The 21,985-nt window shown below is 68.1% G+C and overlaps 2 protein-coding genes across 2 annotated transcripts; one reads left to right on the top strand and one right to left on the bottom strand.

The window, feature by feature from the left end:
* Positions 1-948: 948 nt before the first annotated feature.
* Positions 949-12,924, bottom strand: LY6H (lymphocyte antigen 6 family member H). The gene is given in 8 exon segments (XM_062189406.1): positions 949-1,184; positions 2,423-2,542; positions 3,041-3,168; positions 3,457-3,478; positions 3,481-3,567; positions 3,624-3,697; positions 5,808-5,838; positions 12,780-12,924. Coding segments are annotated over 8 exon segments (843 nt in total).
* Positions 12,925-19,977: 7,053 nt separating this feature from the next.
* GPIHBP1 (glycosylphosphatidylinositol anchored high density lipoprotein binding protein 1) lies at positions 19,978-21,415 on the top strand. Its single transcript, XM_062187929.1, has 4 exons — positions 19,978-20,073; positions 20,405-20,524; positions 20,893-21,009; positions 21,088-21,415. The coding sequence occupies exons 1-4, from the start codon at positions 20,022-20,024 to the stop codon at positions 21,348-21,350; spliced, it is 552 nt and encodes a 183-aa protein (XP_062043913.1). The 5' UTR covers positions 19,978-20,021; the 3' UTR covers positions 21,351-21,415.
* The last annotated feature ends 570 nt before the right edge of the window (positions 21,416-21,985 follow it).

Genomic DNA, 21,985 nt, shown 5'->3' with positions numbered 1-21,985 from the left:
GTGGGCACAGGTGAGTGTGCAGGTGCTGCTCTGTGGGCACAGGTGAGTGTGCAGGTGCTCTGTGGACACAGGTGAGTGTGCAGGAGCTGCTCTGGGCACAGGTGAGTGTGCGGGTGCTGCTCTGTGGGCACAGGTGAGTGTGCAGGTGTCTGTGGGCACAGGTGAGTGTGCAGGTGCTCTGTGGGCACAGGTGAGCGTGCAGGTGTCTGTGGGCACAGGTGAGTGTGCAGGTGCTCTGTGGACACAGGTGAGTGTGCAGGAGCTGCTCTGGGCACAGGTGAGTGTGCGGGTGCTTCTCTGTGGGCACAGGTGAGTGTGCAGGTGCTCCGTGGGCACAGGTGAGTGCGCAGGTGTCTGTGGGCACAGGTGAGTGTGCGGGTGCTTCTCTGTGGGCACAGGTGAGTGTGCGAGTGCTCCGTGGGCACAGTTGAGTCCCCCCAGAGACTATCTTGTGTGCTTTTCATGTCAGCTCTCACAGGGGCTCCAAGCCTCTGCAGCACCCACAGGGCAGCTGTAGGCACACCCACCCAGCACCCACACCCTTTGGCCTCAAGCACGGGTGGCTGCCGGCCTTGCCCCCCCCCCAATCCCATCAGGGCCCTGCCCACCCCCACGCAGGCTCAGACCCGGTCTCAGGACTCAGAAGTAACTTTATTCTCCACAGAAGATCCCTGGGAGCAGGCTGCTCGGCTCTGCCTGGCTTGGCCTCCCCTCCCCTCAGGGACCCAGGAGTCCCAGCCCCCTGCCCTCACCCCGGGGCCTCCTGCCCGGGCGCAGGGTGTCCTGGTGATGCCTGGCCGCCTGGGACGTGGAGCTGTGGATGGACAAAGAAGGCTCACGTCCTGGGCGGGCCAGAGCCACCGACCATGGAGCTGGCCAAGGCCGAGCTGGAGAGGGACAGCAGTGGGCGCAGGGAGATGGGCTCCGACACCCTGGAACGCTGGGGCCTCAGGGCCCAGCCCAGAGCAGGGCAGGCCCCAGGCTGAGGAGGAGCCCCCCGGCCAGGGCCCAGGGGCTGCGCCGCGCCCCGCCGGCCGCGTTGCACAAGTCCTTCTCACAGCACTCCACGTCGACCTTCAAGATCCCGGAGTTAATAAAGCCCATCAGGTAGTCTGAGAAAAAGTGCCGCTTCACAAAGCTGCAGGAGGAGGCGCACATCTTGTTCACCGAGTGGTCCTTCCTGCCTGGGAGACAGCGTGCCCGCACCTGGAGCTTCGCCCGAGGCCTCCGGGTCAGCCCGGGCCCCCCGCTCCGGACCCCGGCCAGCCCAGGACCCCCAACCAGGACCCCGGCCAGCCCAGGACCCCAACCAGGACCCCCAACCAGGACCCCGGCCAGCCCAGGACCCCAACCAGGACCCCCAACCAGGACCCCGGCCAGCACAGGACCCCAACCAAGACCCTGGACAGCTCAGGACTCCCGCCTAGGACCCCCAACCAGCCCAGGACCCCCGGCCAGCCCAGGACCCCCAACCAGGACCCCGGCCAGCCCAGGACCCAACCAGGACCCCGGCCAGCCCAGGACCCCAACCAGGACCCCTGGCCAGCCCAGGACCCCCAACCAGGACCCCCAACCAGGACCCCAGCCAGCCCAGGACCCCCGGCCAGCCCAGGACCCCGGCCAGCACAGGACCCCAACCAAGACCCTGGACAGCTCAGGACTCCCACCTAGGACCCCCAACCAGCCCAGGACCCCCAACCAGCCCAGGACCCCCGGCCAGCCCAGGACCCCCGGCCAGCCCAGGACCCCCAACCAGGACCCCGGCCAGCCCAGGACCCAACCAGGACCCTGGACAGCTCAGGACTCCCACCTAGAACCCCCAACCAGGACCCCTGGCCAGCCCAGGACCCCAACCAGCCCAGGACCCCCAACCAGGACCCCGGCCAGCCCAGGACCCCAACCAGGACCCTGGCCAGCTCAGGACTCCCACCTAGGACCCCCTGCCAGCCCAGAACACACACACAAGAAATTCAGCCAGTCCAGGACCCCTGTCCAGGACACCCACCCAAGAACCCCTGCCAGTCTAGGACCCCTGCCAGCCCAGGACCCCCACATACACCAGGACCCCTAGCCTGTCCAGAATCCCCACCCAGGAACCCATGCCAGCCCAGGACACGTGTGCAGGAACCCTGGCCAGTCCAGGACTCCCACCCAGGACTGCCAGCCAGCCCAAGACCCCTGGCAAGCCTAGGACCCCCACCCAGGACCCCCAGCCAGCCCAGAACCCCCACCCAGGAACCCAGCCAGCTCAGGACCTCCAGGTCAGCTCAGGACCCCATCCAGCCCAGGACCCCCAAACATCAGAGCCCAGGCTCTCTATCCACCCACGCTCTCAACTGCACAGAGCAGGCCACCAAGCAGCCAAGGAGGGACAAGCCGGGCAGTGCCCCGCCCCAGCACCCCCACCCAGGGCCCCACTTACTGCTGCTGGGGTCCGTGATGCGGACGCTGGCGCACACGGTGTCCGACGGCTGGCACTGCTTCGGGGTGCAATGGCTGGAGTTGGTGGTCAGGGTGCAGTCCTGGCACCACAGGCCCTGAGCTGGGCAGGCATGGGTGAAGGATGACCAGGCCAGCCAGCCCCTGCCCCCCGCCCCTCCCCACCTGTGGCAGGTGCCTCCAGGACAGCCTTGCCCCTCCCGCAGGGGGCTCAGGCTTCCGGAGTCAGGAGCCAGGAGCACAGGATCACCCCTTCCGGAAGACCCAGGTGCACTCCCTACCCTACAGGACAGGCAGGAGGCCGGCCCCTCCCTGGACGCAAAGGCAGCTGGCCACACGACTCTCAAACCTGCCCTGCCTCCTGCACGCTCCCACCCGGCCTCGCACACCCCCGGGGCTGAGGGCTTCCAGGCCAGGAAGGACTTGACTCTGAAAGGCGCTGGGGGAGAACCGCACAGCTGGGGCGCAGCGAGCGAGGGCCGGCCGGGGTCCGAAGGGGTCGCAGTGGTCCGCGAGGCGTGCGGAACCGTCGGAAGAGGGCAGCCCAACTCCCGCGCTCCCGGAGCGCCGGGCACCTGCCTTGCCCCGCGGCCCGACTCACCGGGCGCCGAGCACAGCAGCGCGGCCAGCAGCGCCAGGCCGAGGCCCCTCATGGCTGCAGGCAACATGCTCCGGGCAGGCCTAGGGGAGGCGCGGGGGCTGCGGGCAGGGGTCCTCTGGGGCGCAGGCCTGGCAGGGAAACGCCTCGGTCAGGAGAGCAGTCCAACCCAAGGACCCTCCCCCTTCTCCGGCCTCAGAACGCAACCCGCCCGCGGAATCCGAGGCTGGGGGCGGCCCGGGGCGCGCAAAGCCCTGCGCCCGGCCCCTCCCCCGCCCCGGGCATCCACCATCGCGCACCGCCGCCAGAGCTGCCGGGTGGTGGCAGCTCCGAGGCCCCCAGCGCGCACCTGTGGGGGCATCGGGAGCGGGAGGTGCGTCCGGACCCGAGGGGCAGGACCAGGGCGGCGCGGACCGCACCTGCCGATGGGGGAGGGGCGGCACCAGGTCCCCACTCCCACCCCTGGGCTGGGGGGCCGGGAGCCCCGCGCCGAGCCCCCTCCCGCGGCCCGCCGCGCGCGCGCCAGGGCGCTCACCGCGGGTCGGGGCGTGGAGCGCGGAGCGCGGGGGTCGGGGGGCGCACTCACATCCCTGGGGTGTCCGCACTCCGGGCTCGGGCGGCGGCGCGGCGCGGCGCGGGGAGCGGTGCCCTTCGGTCTCCCTGCGGACCGGAACCCGCGCACAGTCTTTCGGGGGCGCAGCCGCAGACGCGGACCCCGCGCGGGGGGCGGGGCGGCGCCGGGGCGGGGGCCGCGCGGGGGCGTGGGCGGCGAAGGCGCGCGGGGCGGGAGCGCTCGGGGCTTTCGGCCCAGCCGCAGGTCACCGCCCCGGCCCGCCGCGCCCTTCCCCACCGCCTCCTCCCGCACCCGGGCACGGGCAGCGTCCCCCCGCCTCGCTTTGGCCGAGACCCCCCCCCCCTTGGAGACGCTCGGAAGAGCGTTCACTGCGAGAGGAGGCGAATTGCACAAAGGCTCGGAGGGAGGCGGGGGAGCCGCCGGGCCGGAGGTCGCCGCTCAGAGACCGGGCTCACGCGCCCCAGCCTCGTCTCCAGCTCGGGCTCTGCTCGGCGGGCGCCCACTGTGACCGCCACCCCTGCAGCGCCGGCCCGGGACGCTCCCCCGAGAGGGCGGGACCCCGAGCCGGGCGGCGCCCTCGGTCCCCGCGCCCGCCCGTCGGTGTCGCGGCTGCCCCGGGTCTCAGGAGACAGAAGACACGTGCCCTCCTGAGCCGGGCCTGAGACCAGGTCCTCCCTGAGCTGCGAGGGCCCTGCTGCCCCGGGCGCACCGCAAACGCCGGGGGGTGGGGGGTGAGCTCCCAGCCCAGGGGACACACAGAGACCAGGGACACAGAGACGGGACGGGGGGGTGGGGAGACGACACAGTGACCAGAGGGAGACACACGGACCGGGGGACACAGACTGGGGACAGGGAGACTCGGGCAGTGACCAGGGACACTCAGCGCCGGGGTGGCATGGCAGTGCTGGAGGCCCTGTGCCCTCCCTGCCCCGGAGCGGTCACTGCCAAGGCCGGAGTGGACCGCGGCGTGCGGGGGCCTGGCCTGGGGGGGTGGAGGGGAGGCGCTGGCGCGGCTCCTGCACAGTTCCCAAACTTGGGGAGGCTGAGAGAGAAGCGTCTCAGTCCACCAGCGACCCAGGCAGTGAGACAGTGGAGCCCAAAGCCTGCAGGTGCCGGCCGGCACTGCCCCGCGTGGGGCTGGGGGCTGGGGGTGGGCGTCCCGCCGGCAGAGTCTGTGCAGGGCCTGGGAGCGGGCAGAGGCCATGGAGCGCCGCCCTGGTGGGGCCTGCAGGGAACCCTGGGAGAGCAGTACTGCGTGACCGTGGCAGTGACCCAGGCCAGGGGGCGGAGGTCTGTGCCTGGAGGCCTTGGTAGGGGCTGGGGCTGGGGGGAGTCGCCCCCCCCCCCCGGCAGGTTGCTGAGCCCCCTCCTCACCTCAGGGATCTGCAGTAGAGGACTGGGGGAGCTCTGACAGACCCCACCCAGCTGTGGGGAGGGGCCCGGGGCCAGCAGCAGCCGGAGCACCCAGCAGGGTGAGCCAGGCGACTCCAGTGAGAGTGCAAAATAAAAAGTGGCAAAACACCCAGAAAACAAGCCTCGGGATAAGACGGACACCGCTGGATTTAAATCTGAAACTTCTGAAACTGGAGGCGTCAGACACAGAAGTATCCTTAGTTACACAGGGCCTCGAGTGAGGAGGTCAAAGAAACCCGGAAAGAACCGAGCGCAGTAAAAGAAGCCGCCGCACACGCACACGTGTGTGTGTCTGTGTGTCGGCAGGCCAGCGTGTTCCCGACGCTGGAGGAAGGCAGACGGGAAGTTGGGCCAAGGAGGAGAGGTCACGCGTGTTGGTGCTGGCGTCTGGACTAGCGCTGGGACTCCCGCCCCATGACCAAGTGCGGGGTTCAAGTCCTGGTTCTGCCTCCCACTCCAGCTTCCTGGCAGGCAGCAGGTGCGGGGGTCCCTGCCGCCCACAGAGGGCTTCCGGCTAAGCCTGACCTAGCCCTGGCCTAGGTTAGAGACCCAGCAGACGGGAGCTCTGAGCCGCCAGCCTCCCAAATCAGCACACGGTGCCAAAGTCTTTCGTGATTGGTGACCATTTAAAAAAGGAACATGTTCTAAAAGTAGACAGGTGTGGCTGCGCGCTTCGTGAATAAGCTGAATAGCACTGCTGCGCTCTCAGTACCGGGAACTCCACCTCGGGAACGCCGCTGTGCGCGCAGACTCGGCTTAGCAGCTGAACAGAGGCCCCGTTACCGGAAGTCGGCGGAAGTCACCGAGGACGCAGCTGGAGGGGCAGAGGTGGGACACCCGGGAGAACTTCCGGAAGCAAAGAAGGCGGCTTGGGGAGAGCGCGGCCTCCCTGGGAACCCGAGAGGATGTGGCACCTTCGAGGGGCTCGGAGAAGCCAGCTGCGAGGCTTACACGCTGTTCTCCAAACATGAGTGCAAAGCAAACCGTCCAGGTAAAGCTTAGAAAACAACTCGGGGGCAGGAAACCCAACAGCCTACTTTAAAACACGGGGTGGGCACTTAGCTGGCAGCTGAGACGCCCCTGTCCCACCGGGGACACCCGCGCTCATGGCTGGCTGTGGCCCCTGGCTCCAGCTTCCGGCCAGTGTGGATCCCGGGGGGCAGTGGTGATGGCACAGGGGCGGGGTCCCTGCCGCCTGTGATGGAGACCTGGGTGAACCACTGGATGGGGGATCTGAATGTCTCTCTCTCTCCCTCCCTCCCTCCCCTGCCCTCCTCCTCTCATGAATAAGTAGGCGAAAGACCTGCATAGACCTTTCTCAGAACACATCCAACGGGTCAACAGGTCGGGAGGAACAGGGCCACATCACAGCCACGGTGCAGCCACGGTGCAGCCACGGGGATGCTGCAGCCATGATGCAGCCATGGGACGGTGCAGCCACGGGTCACCGCGCACCTGTCCCAGGGGCTGCCACTAGGAAGATGAGACAACGGGCGCTGCTGGGGTACAGGGCAGAGACCCCGGGCACTGCCGGTGGCCGTGTCCACTAGTGGAGCCGTTCTGGAAACCAAGGGCAGAGTTAGCGCACTCTGCTGAGCCCAGAGTGTGACCGAGTGCTGTGTGCACACGTGTGAGCGTGGGCACGGGCACGCCACCACCATGTGCACTCGTGTGAGCGTGGGCACAGACATACCACCACCGTGTGCACACGCGTGAGCGTGGGCACGGGCACGCCACCACCATGTGCACACGTGTGAGCATGGGCACGGGCACGCCACCACCATGTGCACACGTGTGAGCGTGGGCACGGGCACGCCACCACCATGTGCACTCGTGTGAGCGTGGGCACAGACATACCACCACCGTGTGCACACGCGTGAGCGTGGGCACAGACACGCCACCACCGTGTGCACACGTGTGAGCATGGGCACGGGCACGCCACCACCGTGTGCACACGCGTGAGCGTGGGCACAGACATACCACCACCGTGTGCACACGCGTGAGCGTGGGCACGGGCACGCCACCACCATGTGCACACGTGTGAGCGTGGGCACGGGCACGCCACCACCGTGTGCACACGTGTGAGCATGGGCACGGGCACGCCACCACCGTGTGCACACGCGTGAGCGTGGGCACAGACATACCACCACCGTGTGCACACGCGTGAGCGTGGGCACGGGCACGCCACCACCATGTGCACACGTGTGAGCGTGGGCACGGGCACGCCACCACCATGTGCACTCACGTGAGCGTGGGCACAGACATACCACCACCGTGTGCACACGCGTGAGCGTGGGCACAGACACGCGACCACCGTGTGCACACACGTGAGCATGGGCACGGGCACGCCACCACCGTGTGCACACGCGTGAGCATGGGCACGGGCACACCACCACCGGGTGCACACGCGTGAGCATGGGCACGGGCACACCACCACCGGGTGCCCATCAGTGGGTGAGCAGGTAAAGGAAAGGTGGTGGGCAGATGACAAGATATTGCCCGGCCAGGGGCAAGATGCAGCCCCAAGTTCAGCCAGGCCCCGGGGGGTTTTGTGGGGCCTAAGCAGGGCCCAGGGCAGCGACAGGAGAGGCTGGGAGGGAGGGAGGGAGGGAGGGAGGGGGTCCCAGGGCCCAGGGCAGCGACAGGAGAGGCTGGGAGGGAGGGAGGGGGCCCCAGGGCACAGGGCAGGGACAGGAGAGGCTGGGAGGGAGGGAGGGGGCCCCAGGGCTCAGGGCAGCGACAGGAGAGGCTGGGGGAGGGAGGGGGTCCCAGGGCCCAGGGCTCTAACCCTGACCCTAACCCTTGGCAAGCACCGCTAATGATAATGTAATGCCTATTTCAAAGTTGCTAAGAGCAGATTTTAAAGTTTTATTTATTTGTCTTATTTGAAAGACAGGCAAACAGAAACAGAGACCGAGGACTCTCCGCTGGCTCACTCCTCACATGGCCACAGCAGCCAGGGCCGGGCCGGGCTGGAGCCAGGAGCCTGGAGCCCAACCCTGGTCTCCCACGTGGGTGCCAAGCCCTGCCTGCTTGAGCCATCACCTGCGCTACCCAGGAAGCTGGAACTTGAACCCAGGCACGCTGACGTGGGAGGACTTCGAGCCAGCCAGCATCTTTTGCTTTTAAGATGCATGTTTTTATTTAGTTATCTATTTATCTGTTTGTTCATTCGAAAGGCGGCTGGGGCAGCGGGTGTGTGTGTGTGAGACCTTCCATCTGCTTCACTCCCCAAGATGATGGCTGCACAGCCAGGGCTGGGCCAGGCCACACCCAGGAGCCAGGAGCTCCATCTGGGTCTCCACGCGGGTGCAGGGGCTCCAGCACGTGGGCCGTCTTCTGCTGCTCCCCAGGTGCATTGGCTGGGAAGGCTTGGAGCCAGGGTTCACACAGGCACTGCCACAGGGCAGGCCGCTGTCCCCAGGTGCAGCTTAGCCTGCGGCACCGGAACCCCCAACCCCAGCCGGGGTCCGAACGCTGTGCCGGGTGCCTGCCCAGGAGAGCAGGGTATGTAGGTTCCAGGCACGGCGGAAGCCACGAGGCGCAGACACCGTCGGTGCCCTGAGCGTCCAGCCCGACTTCACGTGGTGCCCTGCTCGCACAGCCGCTATGGGTCACTGCAGAGTTCGAAAATAGGCTTTTCTTCCGATAAAGAAGATTCTCAGCACAGGAGCCCGCGACGATGTGGACTTGAGGAGGAGGTTAGGACAAGAGGGGGCCGGCGCGCACATGGGCGGGGCGGCAAGAAACGCGCCCACAGCCTCCCATGGGTGGCTGGCCAAGGGCACGGTGGGGGCTGGCTTTGAGGTCATGACCAGAGAACACCAGGGGTGGGCGTGCGATCCGGACCCCGCGGGCTTACGTGTCCGAGGATCCGGTTCCCGCCAGTGAGAGGTGGAGATGGGGGGAGTGGGCGGGCCCTGGGGCGCCTCCCAGGCCCTGGCTGGGCCACATCAGGCTGGGAGGACCAGCGGCCCAGGGACGTGAAGTGCTCTGTGAGATGTGAGGTCTGGCAGGAGAGCTCTGGAGAGGAAGACGGGGCCTTGCTGGCACAGGGGGCACGCGAGGAAGAAGTGGGGACGGGGAAGGGGTCCAGCCTCCAGCAGCAGAGCACCCAAGGGTCTGGGAGGGCTGCCCGCCGGCCTGCCTGGCTGGGGCACTGTCGGTCACCCACACGAGGTGGCGAGGTGGCTGGGGCCCCAGCAGGGAGGGGTTCCAGGCCTCCCCTCTGCACCCCAGTCCGTCCCCTGAGGCCCTGCCTCCACCCCACCTTTGCTCTCTGATTCTGCCTCCTCTCAGCGTGCTTGAAGCCCACACCTGTGGTTGAAGCCCCAGGCTGCTGTGTGACTGCACAGAGCTGTGCTCCCTCTGTGTGGACAGGGTCAGCACTCTGGCCGGATCAACCCCTACCTGTACCATGCGCACGTGCCACCTCCCCCAGCCCTCAGGCTCAAGGCTCAAAGCAGACTCAGGGCCCTCAGACCTGCCCCACCTACCACTTAGCCTTGTGGGAGCAGGTGGTGCCTCCCACCACCGCCAGGGCACCCAGGCTCCTCCCCACTTAGCCTTGTGGGAGCAGGTGGTGCCTCCCACCACCGCCAGGGCACCCAGGCTCCTCCCCACTTAGCCTTGTGGGAGCAGGTGGTGCCTCCCACCACCGCCAGGGCACCCAGGCTCCTCCCCACTTAGCCTTGTGGGAGCAGGTGGTGCCTCCCACCACCGCCAGGGCACCCAGGCTCCTCCCCCGCCATCCTTGCTTATGTGATGGGCGGCCCCGACCCCTGCATGCAGCTGGCCCTCTGGTGGCCCTGGGCACGCCGTGGAGGTCAGATCTCGGGGGCCCAGTCCTCCCCACGGCTCCACCTGTCCCAGAGCCCTTCACGCACGCCGCCCTGTGCTGGCTTGTTGAGCTCAGCTCGCCGCTCAGCGCCCAGGGCTCCCGGGCCGGCCCGCCTGTCTCCGCCTGTGCCCCAGACCACAACCTCGGCACAGACAGCAGGAGGGAACACATCTCACTGTTTCAAAACCCCAGGTCTTGGGCAATTTGCCACAGCGTGGAAGACAGCACAGGTGGCTGGGGCCTGGCCAGCCCTGGGCGGCCCTTGGTAGGACCCGGCTCTCCCCCCCTGCCCCGTCCCCCCCCCCTCCCCCCGTGAGTCTGTGAGTGGTGAGTGGTTGCCAGGACGACAGATTCCTTGCCGTTTCCAGGCTACACGGCCTGCCTCCCCAGTCACGTGGTCATGACTAGCAGAGGAAAATATTCTTGAATGTCCAGGTGTGGCAGCAGCCCCTGCGGGGAGCAAGACCCCCCCAGCCTAACCTGGCCCCACACCTGTTCCCAGGGACAGGGGGCTTCACTCCCGCCAGGGATGCTCTGACAAGTCCCCACGGTGCCTCCTCTCCACGCTCGGGCTCAGGGAACCCCGCAGAACCAGCTGCCTCACCACCGCGCCACCGCCAGACCAGGGCGGTGGCACAGCGGGGACTGCTTGGGACACCCCCGTGCCACACTGCAGGGCTGGGTCTGAGACCAGGCCTGGGTTCCCGTCCCGGCTGCACTTCTCATCCCAGCTCCAGAGGTGGCTGCTGTGGCTGGGTCCCTGCCGGCCTCACGGGAGAGCCCAGTGGGTCCTCCGCTCTCAGCCCTGGCTGTTGCAGGCATTTGGGGAGTGAACCAGCAGATGAGATCTCTGTCTCTCTGACTTTGGAATCACAAAATAAAAACAAAAGTGTAGGGAACGGCATTGTGGCGTCACAGGTTCAGCCGCTGCCTGCGATGCCTGCATGCTACATGGGCACTGGTTCCTGTCCCGGCTGCTCCACTTCTGATCCCGCTCCCTGCTAATGCACCTGGGAAAGCAGCCGGTGATGGCCCACGTGCTCAGGCCCCTGTACCCACGTGGGAGACCAGCACACTTCTCCTAGCTCCTGGCTTTGGCCCAGCCCAGCCAAGGCTATTGCAGCCTTTTGGGAGTGAAGCAGTAGGTGGTGGAGCTCTCCGTCTCTCACTCTATCTCTCCACTTTGCAACTAAATAAATTAATAATCTTTCCATAAGACGTGAGTTGGGGGGCCAGCGTTATGGCGCGACAGGTAAAGCCACCATCGGAAACGCTGGCATCCCACACGGGCTCCAGTTCCGATCCAGCGCTCTGCTAATGCACCTGGGAGAGTGGCGAGGATGCCGCAAGTGCTTGGGCCTCCAAACCCAGATGGGAGGCCCAGAGGGAGCGCCAGGTCCCAGCTTCCGAGCAGCCCAGCTCTGGCCCTGCGGCCGTAGGGAGTAAATCTGCGAGCGGACTTCTCTCTCTCTGCCTCACTCTCCTTTTCAAATAAATAAATAAGGCTTTTAAAATATTTATTTATTTATTTATTTGAAAGTCAGAGTTACACAGAGGCAGAGAGAGAGAGAGGTCTTCCATCCAATGGTTCACTCCCCAAATGGCTGCAATGGCCAGAGCTGGGTCGATCCGAAGCCAGGAGCCAGGAGCTTCTTCCAGGTCTCCCACATGGGTGCAGGCACCCAAGGACTTGAGCCATCTTCTACTGCTTTCCCAGGCCACAGCAGAGAGCTGGATCGGAAGTGGAGCAGCCTGGACTAGAACCAGTGCCCATATGGGATTCTGGTACTGTCGGTGGTGGCTTTACCCACTATGCCACAGCGCCAGACCCCAAACTCACTTCTTAAAAAGACTTATTTACTGGGGCTGGCGCTGTGGCATAGCGGGTTAATTCCCTGGCCTGAAGTGCATCCCATATGGGTGCCGGTTTGAGACCCAGCTGCTCCACTTCTGATCCAGCTCTCTGCTGTGGCCTGGGAAAGCAGTGGAAGATGGCCCAGGTCCTCGGGCCCCTGCACCTGCCTGGAAGACCGGAGGAAGCTCCTGGCTCCTGGCTTTGGCCTGGCCCTGTCCTGGCTGTTGTGGCCATCTGGGGAGTGAACCAGCGGATGGAAGACCTCTCTCTCTCTCTCTCTCTCTCTCTCTCTCTCTCTCTCTGTCTCTCCCTTTCTCTGTAACTCTGCCTCTCAAATAAATTAATTAAATCTTTAAATTAAAAAAAAAAAAGTGTTTGCCTGTCCCCACGTCGTGCAGCAGCCCCTGCATTGCTGGTCCCGGGCCCTGCACCGCTGGTCCTCGGCGTGTGGGGCCACACTGCACCCCGGCTGTGCCACTCGCGCCCTGAGCCTTGGCGTGGCCCCGAGCCCCTGCTTCTGTCGGTCAGCAAGCAGAGCTGCCGGTTCCGGTTCCGCTTCGGAGGCAGGCGCCAGACTCCCTCCACCGCAGCCCCTCCCCTGAGAGTGTGCTGCCCTCAGCCACAGCCCAGCCCATCCTGCCCCGGCTACGCAGAGCACACAGTCCCCACAGTCCCGACACCAGCCTGCCATCGGTTTTGTTCTAATCTGTGTGTCTTTATCGTCAGGTTCTTAACGAGGACAAGTCCAGCCCCGCAGCTTGAGCTGACCTCCCTCCCCGCCCCCACCCCATGCCCCCTCCCTGTCTCTCTCCTCCCCCCATCCCGTTCTCACGGTGCCAGCCCGCACTCACAAGTCACATGGCCTCCGTCCCGCGAGTGCAGGTGTGGGGTGGAGCGGGAGCCCCTGCAGGCCCTCCTGGTCTCTTCCCTGCTCCTCGCAAAACAGCTGAGGGCCCTGCGGCTGCTTCCTGTGCCGGCTCCCAGAGGCATGACCGGGGGACCGTGTATGACCCTGAGTTGTGGGGGCCTCCAGACCCCCTCCACCTCTCCACAGACTCACTTGGGCCTGGGTCTGTCAGCGGCAGGTTCTTCCCAGGAGGTGGAACCCCCGCGAGCCCTCGCCCCCAGTGCTTCCTCAGCCCAGGGCCCTGCGCCTGCTCCAGCCCGGGTGTCTGAGCAGCCAGCGCCCGCCCACCAACAGCCATGCTCAGTTAAAGTCTCCGGAGGAAGAAATGGACCCCGGGCTTCCCCCCAGGGACGCTGGGTGGAGGCGCCTGCAAGAAGTGGGCGCACAGGCGAAGCTGTGTTTGCCAGGCCCGCATCCCAAATCAAAGCGCCAGGTCGAGTTCCAGCTGCTCCGCTTCTGATCCAGCTCCCTGCTGATGGCCTGGGAAGACGGCCCAAGTGCTTGGGCCCCTGCACCCGCGTGGGAGCCCAGGATGGAGTGTCCCTGGTCCTGGTCTTGGCCTGGCCCAGCTCTGGTGTTGAGGGCATGTGGGGAGTGGTCCAGCGGATAGATCTCTCTCCCTCTCTCTCCCTCTCTCCCTCCCTCTCTTCACTCTGCCTTTCAATAATAAGTATTTTTAAAGAGGGAGAGGAAGGAGGGGGAGAGGGAGGAGGAGGAGCAGGTCGACATCGGGGTGCACCCGGGCACCTGCAGTGGCAGCCAGGGTGGCGCTAGGGTACAGACATCACACGGGGAGGGAGATCGGCCCCGGGCACCCGCTGGGGTGGCTGTGCCCCGAGACAACTGCTGTGTGCACATGGCCGCCCCAAGCCTGGAGCAGCAGATTCCTCGCTGGCTGCCTGGTGGGGGGACACAGGTGAGACGCGGGCTTCGAGGTTCACTGGGGGTGGGGGTGGGGGGAGGATGGATGCTTGGAAAGCCCTCGCCCGAGAGGGGGCCTGTTTCCCAAGCACCCCGCCACCAGCCTCTGCTCCTGGCTCCATCCTTGGCGCCTCGGGGAGCCCGCAGAGGGGGTGGACGCCCCCAGCAGGGGTGGACGCCCGCAGCAGGGTGGATGCCCACAGCGGGGGTGGACTCCACAGAGAATCTCAGTGCCCCACAGTGAGCGTGTGCAGCCAGCACCCAGCCCTGGGGTCTCTCATCACCCCCAAGGCCGTCTGCCTGGCCGCAGCGGGCCGGCCTCTCCTGTGGTCCCACTGCCCCAGCTACCTCCAAACCGGACCCTTCAGGTGAGGTTGCCAGGTGGCCCCCAGCCCTGGCCGCGCAGCCGGTGTCTCCCTGTTCTCGGGGAGCCCCGGGGAAGGCGATGCAGCGGGAATCCCCGGAAGGAGGAGGGGAGACCTCCCTTCCCGCACAGGCTCAGCCCCGCCTCCGCTCTCCCTGGCTCGCGGGGCCCCAAGCCTCAGCCTGCGTTCCACACCTGCGCCACCCCTTCCACAGTGACCCAGGCGTAGAGCCCCGCTCCACCTCTCTGCTGCCCACCAGGGAGCGCTCGAGTGTCCTCGCGCCCAGCAGCACCCAGGGGTCTCCCTGCAGCCCCGGCGCGTTGCCTTGGAGACGACTCTGCGGAGGCCGTGGTCCTGCGGGTCCGGGCCGCTTCCCCCGCGCACCCCGCCATCCGCACCTGGGTCCCTGCGCCGGCAGTGGTGCGGGCGCCTCCCTCCTCGCTTCCCCCGCGTGCGCTCTGCCAAGGACTTGAATTCTGCCGGCCCGGCTTCGCGAGAGGGCCGGTCCCGCCCAGCCGCGGGCACAGGAGCCTTGGGGTGCAGGGAGCCTTCAGAGGAGCTACGCGTTTCTCCGGTGCCCAGCGGCCGCGCCTCTCGGGGGCTTTCCTGGCCGCGTGGTCAGGACCAGGGAGCTCAGGGACCGCGGGTTGCTGTGGCCCTGGCCCCGGGGAGGGTGGAAGCTTCCTCCATCTGCGAACTCCTTGTGCCAAGATCTGAGTGCGTCCGCAGGACTTCGAGGGTTCAGCACCCACGTGTGTGCACAGAGCTGAGGAGCCAGCGCTGAGCCAGGGCTCTCCCTGCTCTCTGGTCCCGCCGGGTGGAGAGCCCAGGACCAGGTGGAGAGCCCAGGACCGGGTGGAGAGCCCAGGGCCGGGTGGAGAGCCCAGGGCCGGGTGGAGAGCCCAGGGCCTCTTGCAGGAGGCCCAGCTGTATGCTTACAGGGAAGCAGCAGGCACACCTGCTGTGCTGGGCCCTGGGGACAGGCGGGGGGGGGGGGGGGGCACTGGTGACCCACCCTCGGGAGGTGGTCTTGGAACAGGGTCTTCAGCAAAGCCTGGGCTCGTCCCACCCTTCTCCCTGAGCCCAGCTGAAGCCCTGGCCAAGAAGAGACCCTCAGATACGGAACAGAGAGTGGGGCGGGGAGCTCGCTGGCCCAGAAGCACAGGGGTGGGGCTGCCTGGCAGTGAACAAAGTGGGGAGGGGTGGGATGGGGGAGGGGCAGCGCTAAGCTGTGCAGGTGGAGGAAGGGGGGCTGGGGCCCCCGGGGAGGGCTCAAGTGCCAGGACCCACGCTGCCCCTCAGTGCCAGGACCCACGCTGCCCCCCCACTGCCAGGACCCACGCTGCCTCTCACTGCCAGGACCCACGCTGCCCCTCAGTGCCAGGACCCACGCTGCCCCTCACAGCCAGGACCCACGCTGCCCCTCAGTGCCAGGACCCACGCTGCCCCCCCACTGCCAGGACCCACGCTGCCCCCCCACTGCCAGGACCCATGCTGCCCCTCAGTGCCAGGACCCACGCTGCCCCCTCAGTGCCAGGACCCACGCTGCCCCCCACTGCCAGGACCCACGCTGCCCCCCCACTGCCAGGACCCACGCTGCCCCTCAGTGCCAGGACCCACGCTGCCCCCTCAGTGCCAGGACCCACGCTGCCCCCCCACTGCCAGGACCCACGCTGCCCCTCACTGCCAGGACCCACGCTGCCCCCCCACTGCCAGGACCCACGCTGCCCCTCACTGCCAGGACCCACGCTGCCCCCTCACTGCCAGGACCCACGCTGCCCCCCCACTGCCAGGACCCACGCTGCCCCTCAGTGCCAGGACCCACGCTGCCCCCTCAAGCGGTCCAGAGTGTGGCGGCCCATGTCCCTGCCCTGCTGGGGGCCTCACTGTCCCTGGTGGACACCCTGCGGCTTCTGCTGGGGCCGGCCCCCCGCGTGTCTCCAGCACGGCTGTGCTGGGGGGACCCGGACTGCACGCCCGTTAGCCACGGTGACCCAGTCACTCAGCTGCCCCCGTGTGCTTCCCTCGTCAATGAAACACAGCAGACCCTCTGGGGGTGGCCGGGTGCGCGGCAGACGGGGTTCCCACCATGGGCAGCCGGGTGTAGGGAAAGGTGGAGACCAAGCAGGCAAGGGCGGGATCGAGGTGGAGTGAAGGGGTGACCAGCTGGCTGTGCGGTGACCAAGGTGAGCGCCCTGGCCAGGTGCCGGAGACAGGGGGCAGCAAGAGCGTCCTGGAGTAGACAGACGTGAGCGGGTGGAGAGTGACGGGGGGCACCTTGAGAACAGGGGGAGGTGGGAGGGGTCTGGAGAGGGCAGTGGGCAGGAGACCCACGCGTTTGCTGAGGCCACCCTGCCTGCTGAAGGGCAGTGGAGTTGGGGCGGGCAGGGGGCAGGTGCGGGGACCCAGGTGGGGCTCTGGCAGGGTCCTGCCAGGAGACTGTCGGGGTGGGGCCAGGTCTGGCCCTAGGGAGCCCTCTCAGACACCCCCGGCTCCCGCAGGCGTCCAAGTCAGGCCCTGGGGAGCCCTCCCAGACACCCCTGGCTCCCGCAGGTGTCCAAGTCGGGCCCTGGGGAGCCCTCCCAGACACCCCTGGCTCCCGCAGGTGTCCAAGTCGGGCCCTGGGGAGCCCTCCCAGACACCCCTGGCTCCCGCAGGTGTCCAAGTCAGGCCCTGGGGAGCCCTCCCAGACACCCCCGGCTCCCGCAAGCGGCCAGGTCGGGCCTGGTCTCCTCTCTGGGGGTCAGCTTCCATATGTCTCTCCCTGTTGTGTTCTGAAACCTAACCTGCAAGGTGGTGGTCCTAGGACGGGGCTTCATGTGATGCGTGAGGGGGCCCCCCATGAGTGGGACTCATGCCCACGTAAGAGGCCCAGGAGCTTGTTCGGCCCTTCCAGAACTCTCAGGCTGTCAGCCGGGGCGGCTATGAGGAATGGACAGAGACAGTCCCTCAACTGGAGCATCCCCAACCCTTCCCCTGCACTCCCAGACCCCCAGCCTCCTCCCTCCTGGCCCCCATGAGCACCTGCCCTGTGCCCCCAGACCCCCAGCCTCCTCCCTCCTGGCCCCCATGAGCACCTGCCCTGTGCCCCCAGACCCCCAGCCTCCTCCCTCCTGGCCCCCATGAGCACCTGTCCTGTGCCCCCAGGCCCCCAGCCTATTCCTGGCCCCCATGAGCACCTGTCCTGCCCTGCCCTGGTCTGAGAGGCCTGAGACCCAGAGACAGTGCTGACCAGGTCCTGAGTGAGCGAGGAGCCCCCAGGGGGAGGCCCCCAGGAGCCCCCGAGGAGCCCCCAGGGGGAGGCCCCCAGGAGCTCCCGAGGAGCCACACAGAGCCTGGTTTGCTGCATTTGCTTTGAGGGTTCTCTGGATTCGTTTATTTGAAGGGCAGAGCAGCAGAGAGTGGGGGAGAGAAATTGTCCATCGGCTGGTTCACACCCCAAACGCCCGCAGCAGCCGCCTCCCAGCGGCGTTAGCGGAAAGAGGGGGCGGGCAGCAGAGCAGCTGGGACCGGATCTGCAGTCGGAGCGACACCTCAGCCAGCTGTGCCGCCACATCAGGGCCCCAGGCGTCTGCTCCCCAAGGGGGCCGACAGGCTTGGGCGGGGGCGGGGCTGGTGCCAGCCAGCGGACGGTTTGGGGTCCCAGAAAAGGAGCTTTCTCAGAAGTGGGCTCTGGGCGGTGCGGTCAGGGTGGGGCAGGGGTCTAGGCCCAGCGGATTCGGGGGCTGGGAGGGAGCGAATGCCCCCGTGAGCGTGGGTGCGTCCCCCACCAGGGGCCTGGGCTCCGTGGGGAGGGCAGCCAGACCCGCCCACGCCTGCCTCTTTCTGTGTTCAGGGACGAAAGGGGCTTGGACCTGCCTGGCCCCTCAAGGACCTGCCCCTTCCTGCCCCGCCCCCGCTCCCGGGAGGGGGCCTGACGCCGCTCTAAGAAGCCAGCCCGGCAGCTTGCCAGAGCGGCTCCCAGCCGCTGAGTCAGCAGAGGGCTGGCTGCAGAGGGCGGGGAGCGCAGGGAGGGAGCCGTGGCCCCCCCACACCCCCGTGGCCTGCTCTCCTGGGGGTCCGAGCGTCCCCTCTCCAGTCTCACAGCTGACTCAGCGCCCCCCCCCCCCGTCCCTTCCAGCCCTCCTGCGGGAGGGGACAGAGGCCCCATCGGCTCCATGCCAGCACTGCCCCTGCCCCTGCACCCACCTCCACTCTTAGCCCCTGCCCAGCAGGAGGGAGTGCGAGCGCCCGCGGGTGTCCCTGGTGCCCGGCCAGCGCCCAGCTCTGAGCCCAAGGCTGTTGCTTCTAGGAAGAGCAACGGGACTTCCGCGGGAGCCGGGCACAGGAGGGAGCCGGGTGCTCACACTGGGCACGGGAGGGAGCCGGGTGCTCACACTGGGCACGGGAGGGAGCCGGGTGCTCACACTGGGCACGGGAGGGAGCCGGGTGCTCACACTGGGCACGGGAGGGAGCCGGGTGCTCACACTGGGCACGGGAGGGAGCCGGGTGCTCACACTGGGCACGGGAGGGAGCCGGGTGCTCACACTGGGCACGGGAGGGAGCCGGGTGCTCACACTGGGCACGGGAGGGAGCCGGGTGCTCACACTGGGCACGGGAGGGAGCCGGGTGCTAACACTGGGCACGGGAGGGAGCCGGGTGCTAACACTGGGCACGGGAGGGAGCCGGGTGCTCACACTGGGCACGGGAGGGAGCCGGGTGCTAACACTGGGCACGGGAGGGAGCCGGGTGCTCACACTGGGCACGGGAGGGAGCCGGGTGCTCACACTGGGCACGGGAGGGAGCCGGGTGCTCACACTGGGCACGGGAGGGAGCCGGGTGCTCACACTGGGCACAGGAGGGAGCCGGGCACGGGAGGGAGCCGGGTGCTAACACTGGGCACGGGAGGGAGCCGGGTGCTAACACTGGGCACGGGAGGGAGCCGGGTGCTAACACTGGGCACGGGAGGGAGCCGGGGGCTAACACTGGGCACGGGAGGGAGCCGGGTGCTCACACTGGGCACGGGAGGGAGCCGGGTGCTCACACTGGGCACAGGAGGGAGCCGGGCACGGGAGGGAGCCGGGTGCTAACACTGGGCACAGGAGGGAGCCGGGCACGGGAGGGAGCCGGGTGCTAACACTGGGCACGGGAGGGAGCCAGGCACGGGAGCCAGACACAGCCAGGACCCCAAAGCCCGGGGACTGTAGACAGGGGGCGGGGGTGACCACACTGCTGACAAGGGCACTGGGCTCGGCATGGCCGGGGGTGGGGGGGCAGCCTGGGCTGGGGAGGAGGCTGGGCCCAGGGCAAAGGCTGGGCAAACCCAGGCCCTGATGTGGCCCCTGGGGGACGCTCAGGACCAGCGTCCGTGTCCGCCTGGGAGATGCATGGGGGGCCAGGTGTCTGCACCAGGTGCTGGGGACCCGGCTCCCCCAGCCTTGTGAGGCCTTGCCCCCACCCAGGGGCCACCACCTCGGCCTGGCCAGATGGGACTCCAGGAAGGACAGTGCATGCCAGTCCTGGAAGTGGATGGGGTGCACAGAGCTGGGGGGCTGGGCTCTCATTTACCTGCGAGTGTTTGGCCCCCAGCATTGCTGTGGCCCAGCTGGGATCAGTGAGGCCATCTCTCCCCCTGGGTGAATCTCGGGCTCTGGCCGGGACTGGGCAGTGCCCCCCGGAGCTAAGGAGGAGCCGTCCCCTCCCCACCCCCAGAGGGTCAGCTGCCCCAGCCAGGGCCGTGTAGAGGTGGCACCGCAGGTGTAGCCCCTGCCCCCCGCTGAGTTCCTGGGGTCTTCCTGGGAGCAGCTCCCGCAGTGCAGACCAGAGGGGGGGACTGGAGGGAGTGGGTGAGAGGTGCACGGGGCGGGGGGGGCTGCCCAGGTGGACAGGACGCCCAGCACTGACCACAACCACTTCCCTTCCCCCCCCCCCCCCCCCGCGGCCCCAGAGGTACTGGAGGGAAGCGGCGTCCCCGGGCTGGCGCCTGCAGCTGGGGGCCGAGTCGGGACCATTGTTTGCCGCTGCAGGGGTGGGGGCCGTGGGAACCCCCGGCAGTGCCCTTCGTCCCACTCAGCGTCCCACTCAGCGCAGGCCCAGAACCCTGTGCGAGGACCCGGCTCGCTCGGTCGGGATGAAGGCGCTCGGGGCTGTGCTCCTGGCCCTGCTGCTGTGTGGGCAGCCAGGTGTGGGGGCAGAGCCCGGGGAGGAAGGGGGGCCCCCCGGCCCCCAGCCTCAGGCTCAGCCTCTCCAGCACGGGTGGGGGTCGGGGAGGGGGTCCGTCGGCTCTCCCGGCCTCAGCTTCCTGCCCTGTAACGCAGCAGGGCTGATGTGAGGGCCCACCCGCAGCAGCTGTGGGGGCTGGTGGCCACCGTGCAGGCCAGCAAGCCGGGGCTGCGCAGGGACAGAGCAGGCCCTGCCGGGTGGGAGGGGCGGCCGGGGGCAGAGGGGCGCGGCCCCGAGCGGTGTCCTCTGTGCCTGGGTAGCCGGGGTTCACAGGCACCCCTGCACGGTCAGGGAGAGCGCGGGCGCAGGACGAGGACGATGACGACGATGACGTGGGCCTGGACGGCTACAGCGACGACGATGAGGAAGAGGAAGAGGAGGCCCAGGCCAACACCGGCAGCAGGGACACAGGTACCGTGCTCCTCCCCCCCGCACTGGCCAGCGGGGCTGATGTGACCACGACTGAGGGGCGCCCGGCACACCCCGCTCCTCTCACTCAGGGGGCAGGGGCTGGGGGCCACGGGGCGGGGCATGGGGAGGCCCTGGGGCCTGGGTTCCATTTGGAAAGAGCTTCTGGCCCTGGAGAGGGTGGACAGGGCGAGGGGGGCAGAGCCGCAGGGCAGCCCTGGGTGGGAGGGGCTGAGAGCTCTTCGTGGGGGCGTTCACCCTCCGCGATCCCCACCCGCCCCCGGCTCCTTCTCCCGGGCCCTGCACTGCCCCTCTGCGGGCCCTGCCCTGGGGAGACGGGCAGGGGCCTCAGCCCGAGCCCCGTCCTGCAGCGCGGCTGCAGTGCTACACCTGCCAGGCCCTGCAGAGGGAGGAGCGCTGCGGCCACACCCAGAGCTGCACCGACAGCCAGGCCTTCTGTACCACCCTCATCGCCCATGGCAACACCGGTGAGCCGTGGTCCCGCCCCCACGAGGCCCCTGGGGAGCCGGCCCCGGGCCTCAGCACCCCGCCCCCTCCCTCCCCAGAGTCGGGCCTGCTGACCACCTACTCGACGTGGTGCGCAGACACCTGCCAGCCCATCACCAAGACGGTGGAGGGGACGCAGATGACCATGACCTGCTGCCAGTCCACCCTGTGCAACGTCCCGCCCTGGCACAGCCCCCGCCCCCAGGACCTGCCGGGCGGCAGCAGCCCCGGCCACCCGCAGGGGGCGGGAGCCGGCGGGCCCCTGAGCAGCCTGGCAAACGTGGGCGCAGCCCTGCTGCTCAGCCTCCTCGCCAGCCTTTGAGCAACGGGGACCTGGGTGCTGGCCCCCACCGCCGGCCCTGCCAGCCTGGCCCCCCACCTGCCCCTCGGACCCTGCTGCCCATGGGAATAAACAGCACTGGCTCCTCCGGCCCTGCGCCTGCTTCCTCTGCTCCCCGGCCCTGCGCCTGCTTCCTCTGCTCCCCGGCCCTGCACCTGCTTCCTCTGCTCCCCGCCCAGCCTGGCCGCCCCCCCCCCAGCCACAGCCACTCCCCGCTGCGGCCCCCAGGGGCTCCCCAGGCAGAGACGACGCCCACCACAGCGCCCTGTGGTGCCGTGTGGTCTGGGAGGCTGCACGGGCAGCCAGCAGGGGGCTGGGGTCAGCAAGGGGAGGGGGACCGGGCATCAGCTGAGGTGGGGCTCGGCAGCCCCGTCCTGGTCTGGGAACCCTCCCCCAGGCCGGCGGCCAGGTTACCCTCTGCTCTTCCCCAGGGGCTCCAGGGAGGAGAGGGCTAGGCAGGTGGGAGCCCGGCCCCCCAACGTCTCCTCTGGGTGGGCCTGGGCCTCTGTTTCCCCGGCAGAGCAGTGGGGAGCAAGGCTCACAGCTGGGTGTCCCACAGCCCTTTCCTGCCAATGCCCGTCCAGCGGGCAGTGAGGCGCCTGGGCTGTGCACTGTCT

This window comes from Lepus europaeus, chromosome 4, assembly GCF_033115175.1.
Source record: "Lepus europaeus isolate LE1 chromosome 4, mLepTim1.pri, whole genome shotgun sequence".
NCBI classification, from domain to species: domain Eukaryota; kingdom Metazoa; phylum Chordata; class Mammalia; order Lagomorpha; family Leporidae; genus Lepus; species Lepus europaeus.
This window is presented reverse-complemented; position numbering and strand designations above follow the sequence as displayed.

Coding starts and splice junctions, on each gene's coding strand:
- GPIHBP1 (XM_062187929.1), top strand. CDS start 20,022: ATGAAGGCGCTCGGGGCTGTGCTCCTGGCCCTGCTGCTGTGTGGGCAG. Junction 20,074..20,404: donor GCTGCTGTGTGGGCAGCCAG/GTGTGGGGGCAG, acceptor CTGCACGGTCAG/GGAGAGCGCGGGCGCAGGAC. Junction 20,525..20,892: donor CACCGGCAGCAGGGACACAG/GTACCGTGCTCC, acceptor CCCGTCCTGCAG/CGCGGCTGCAGTGCTACACC.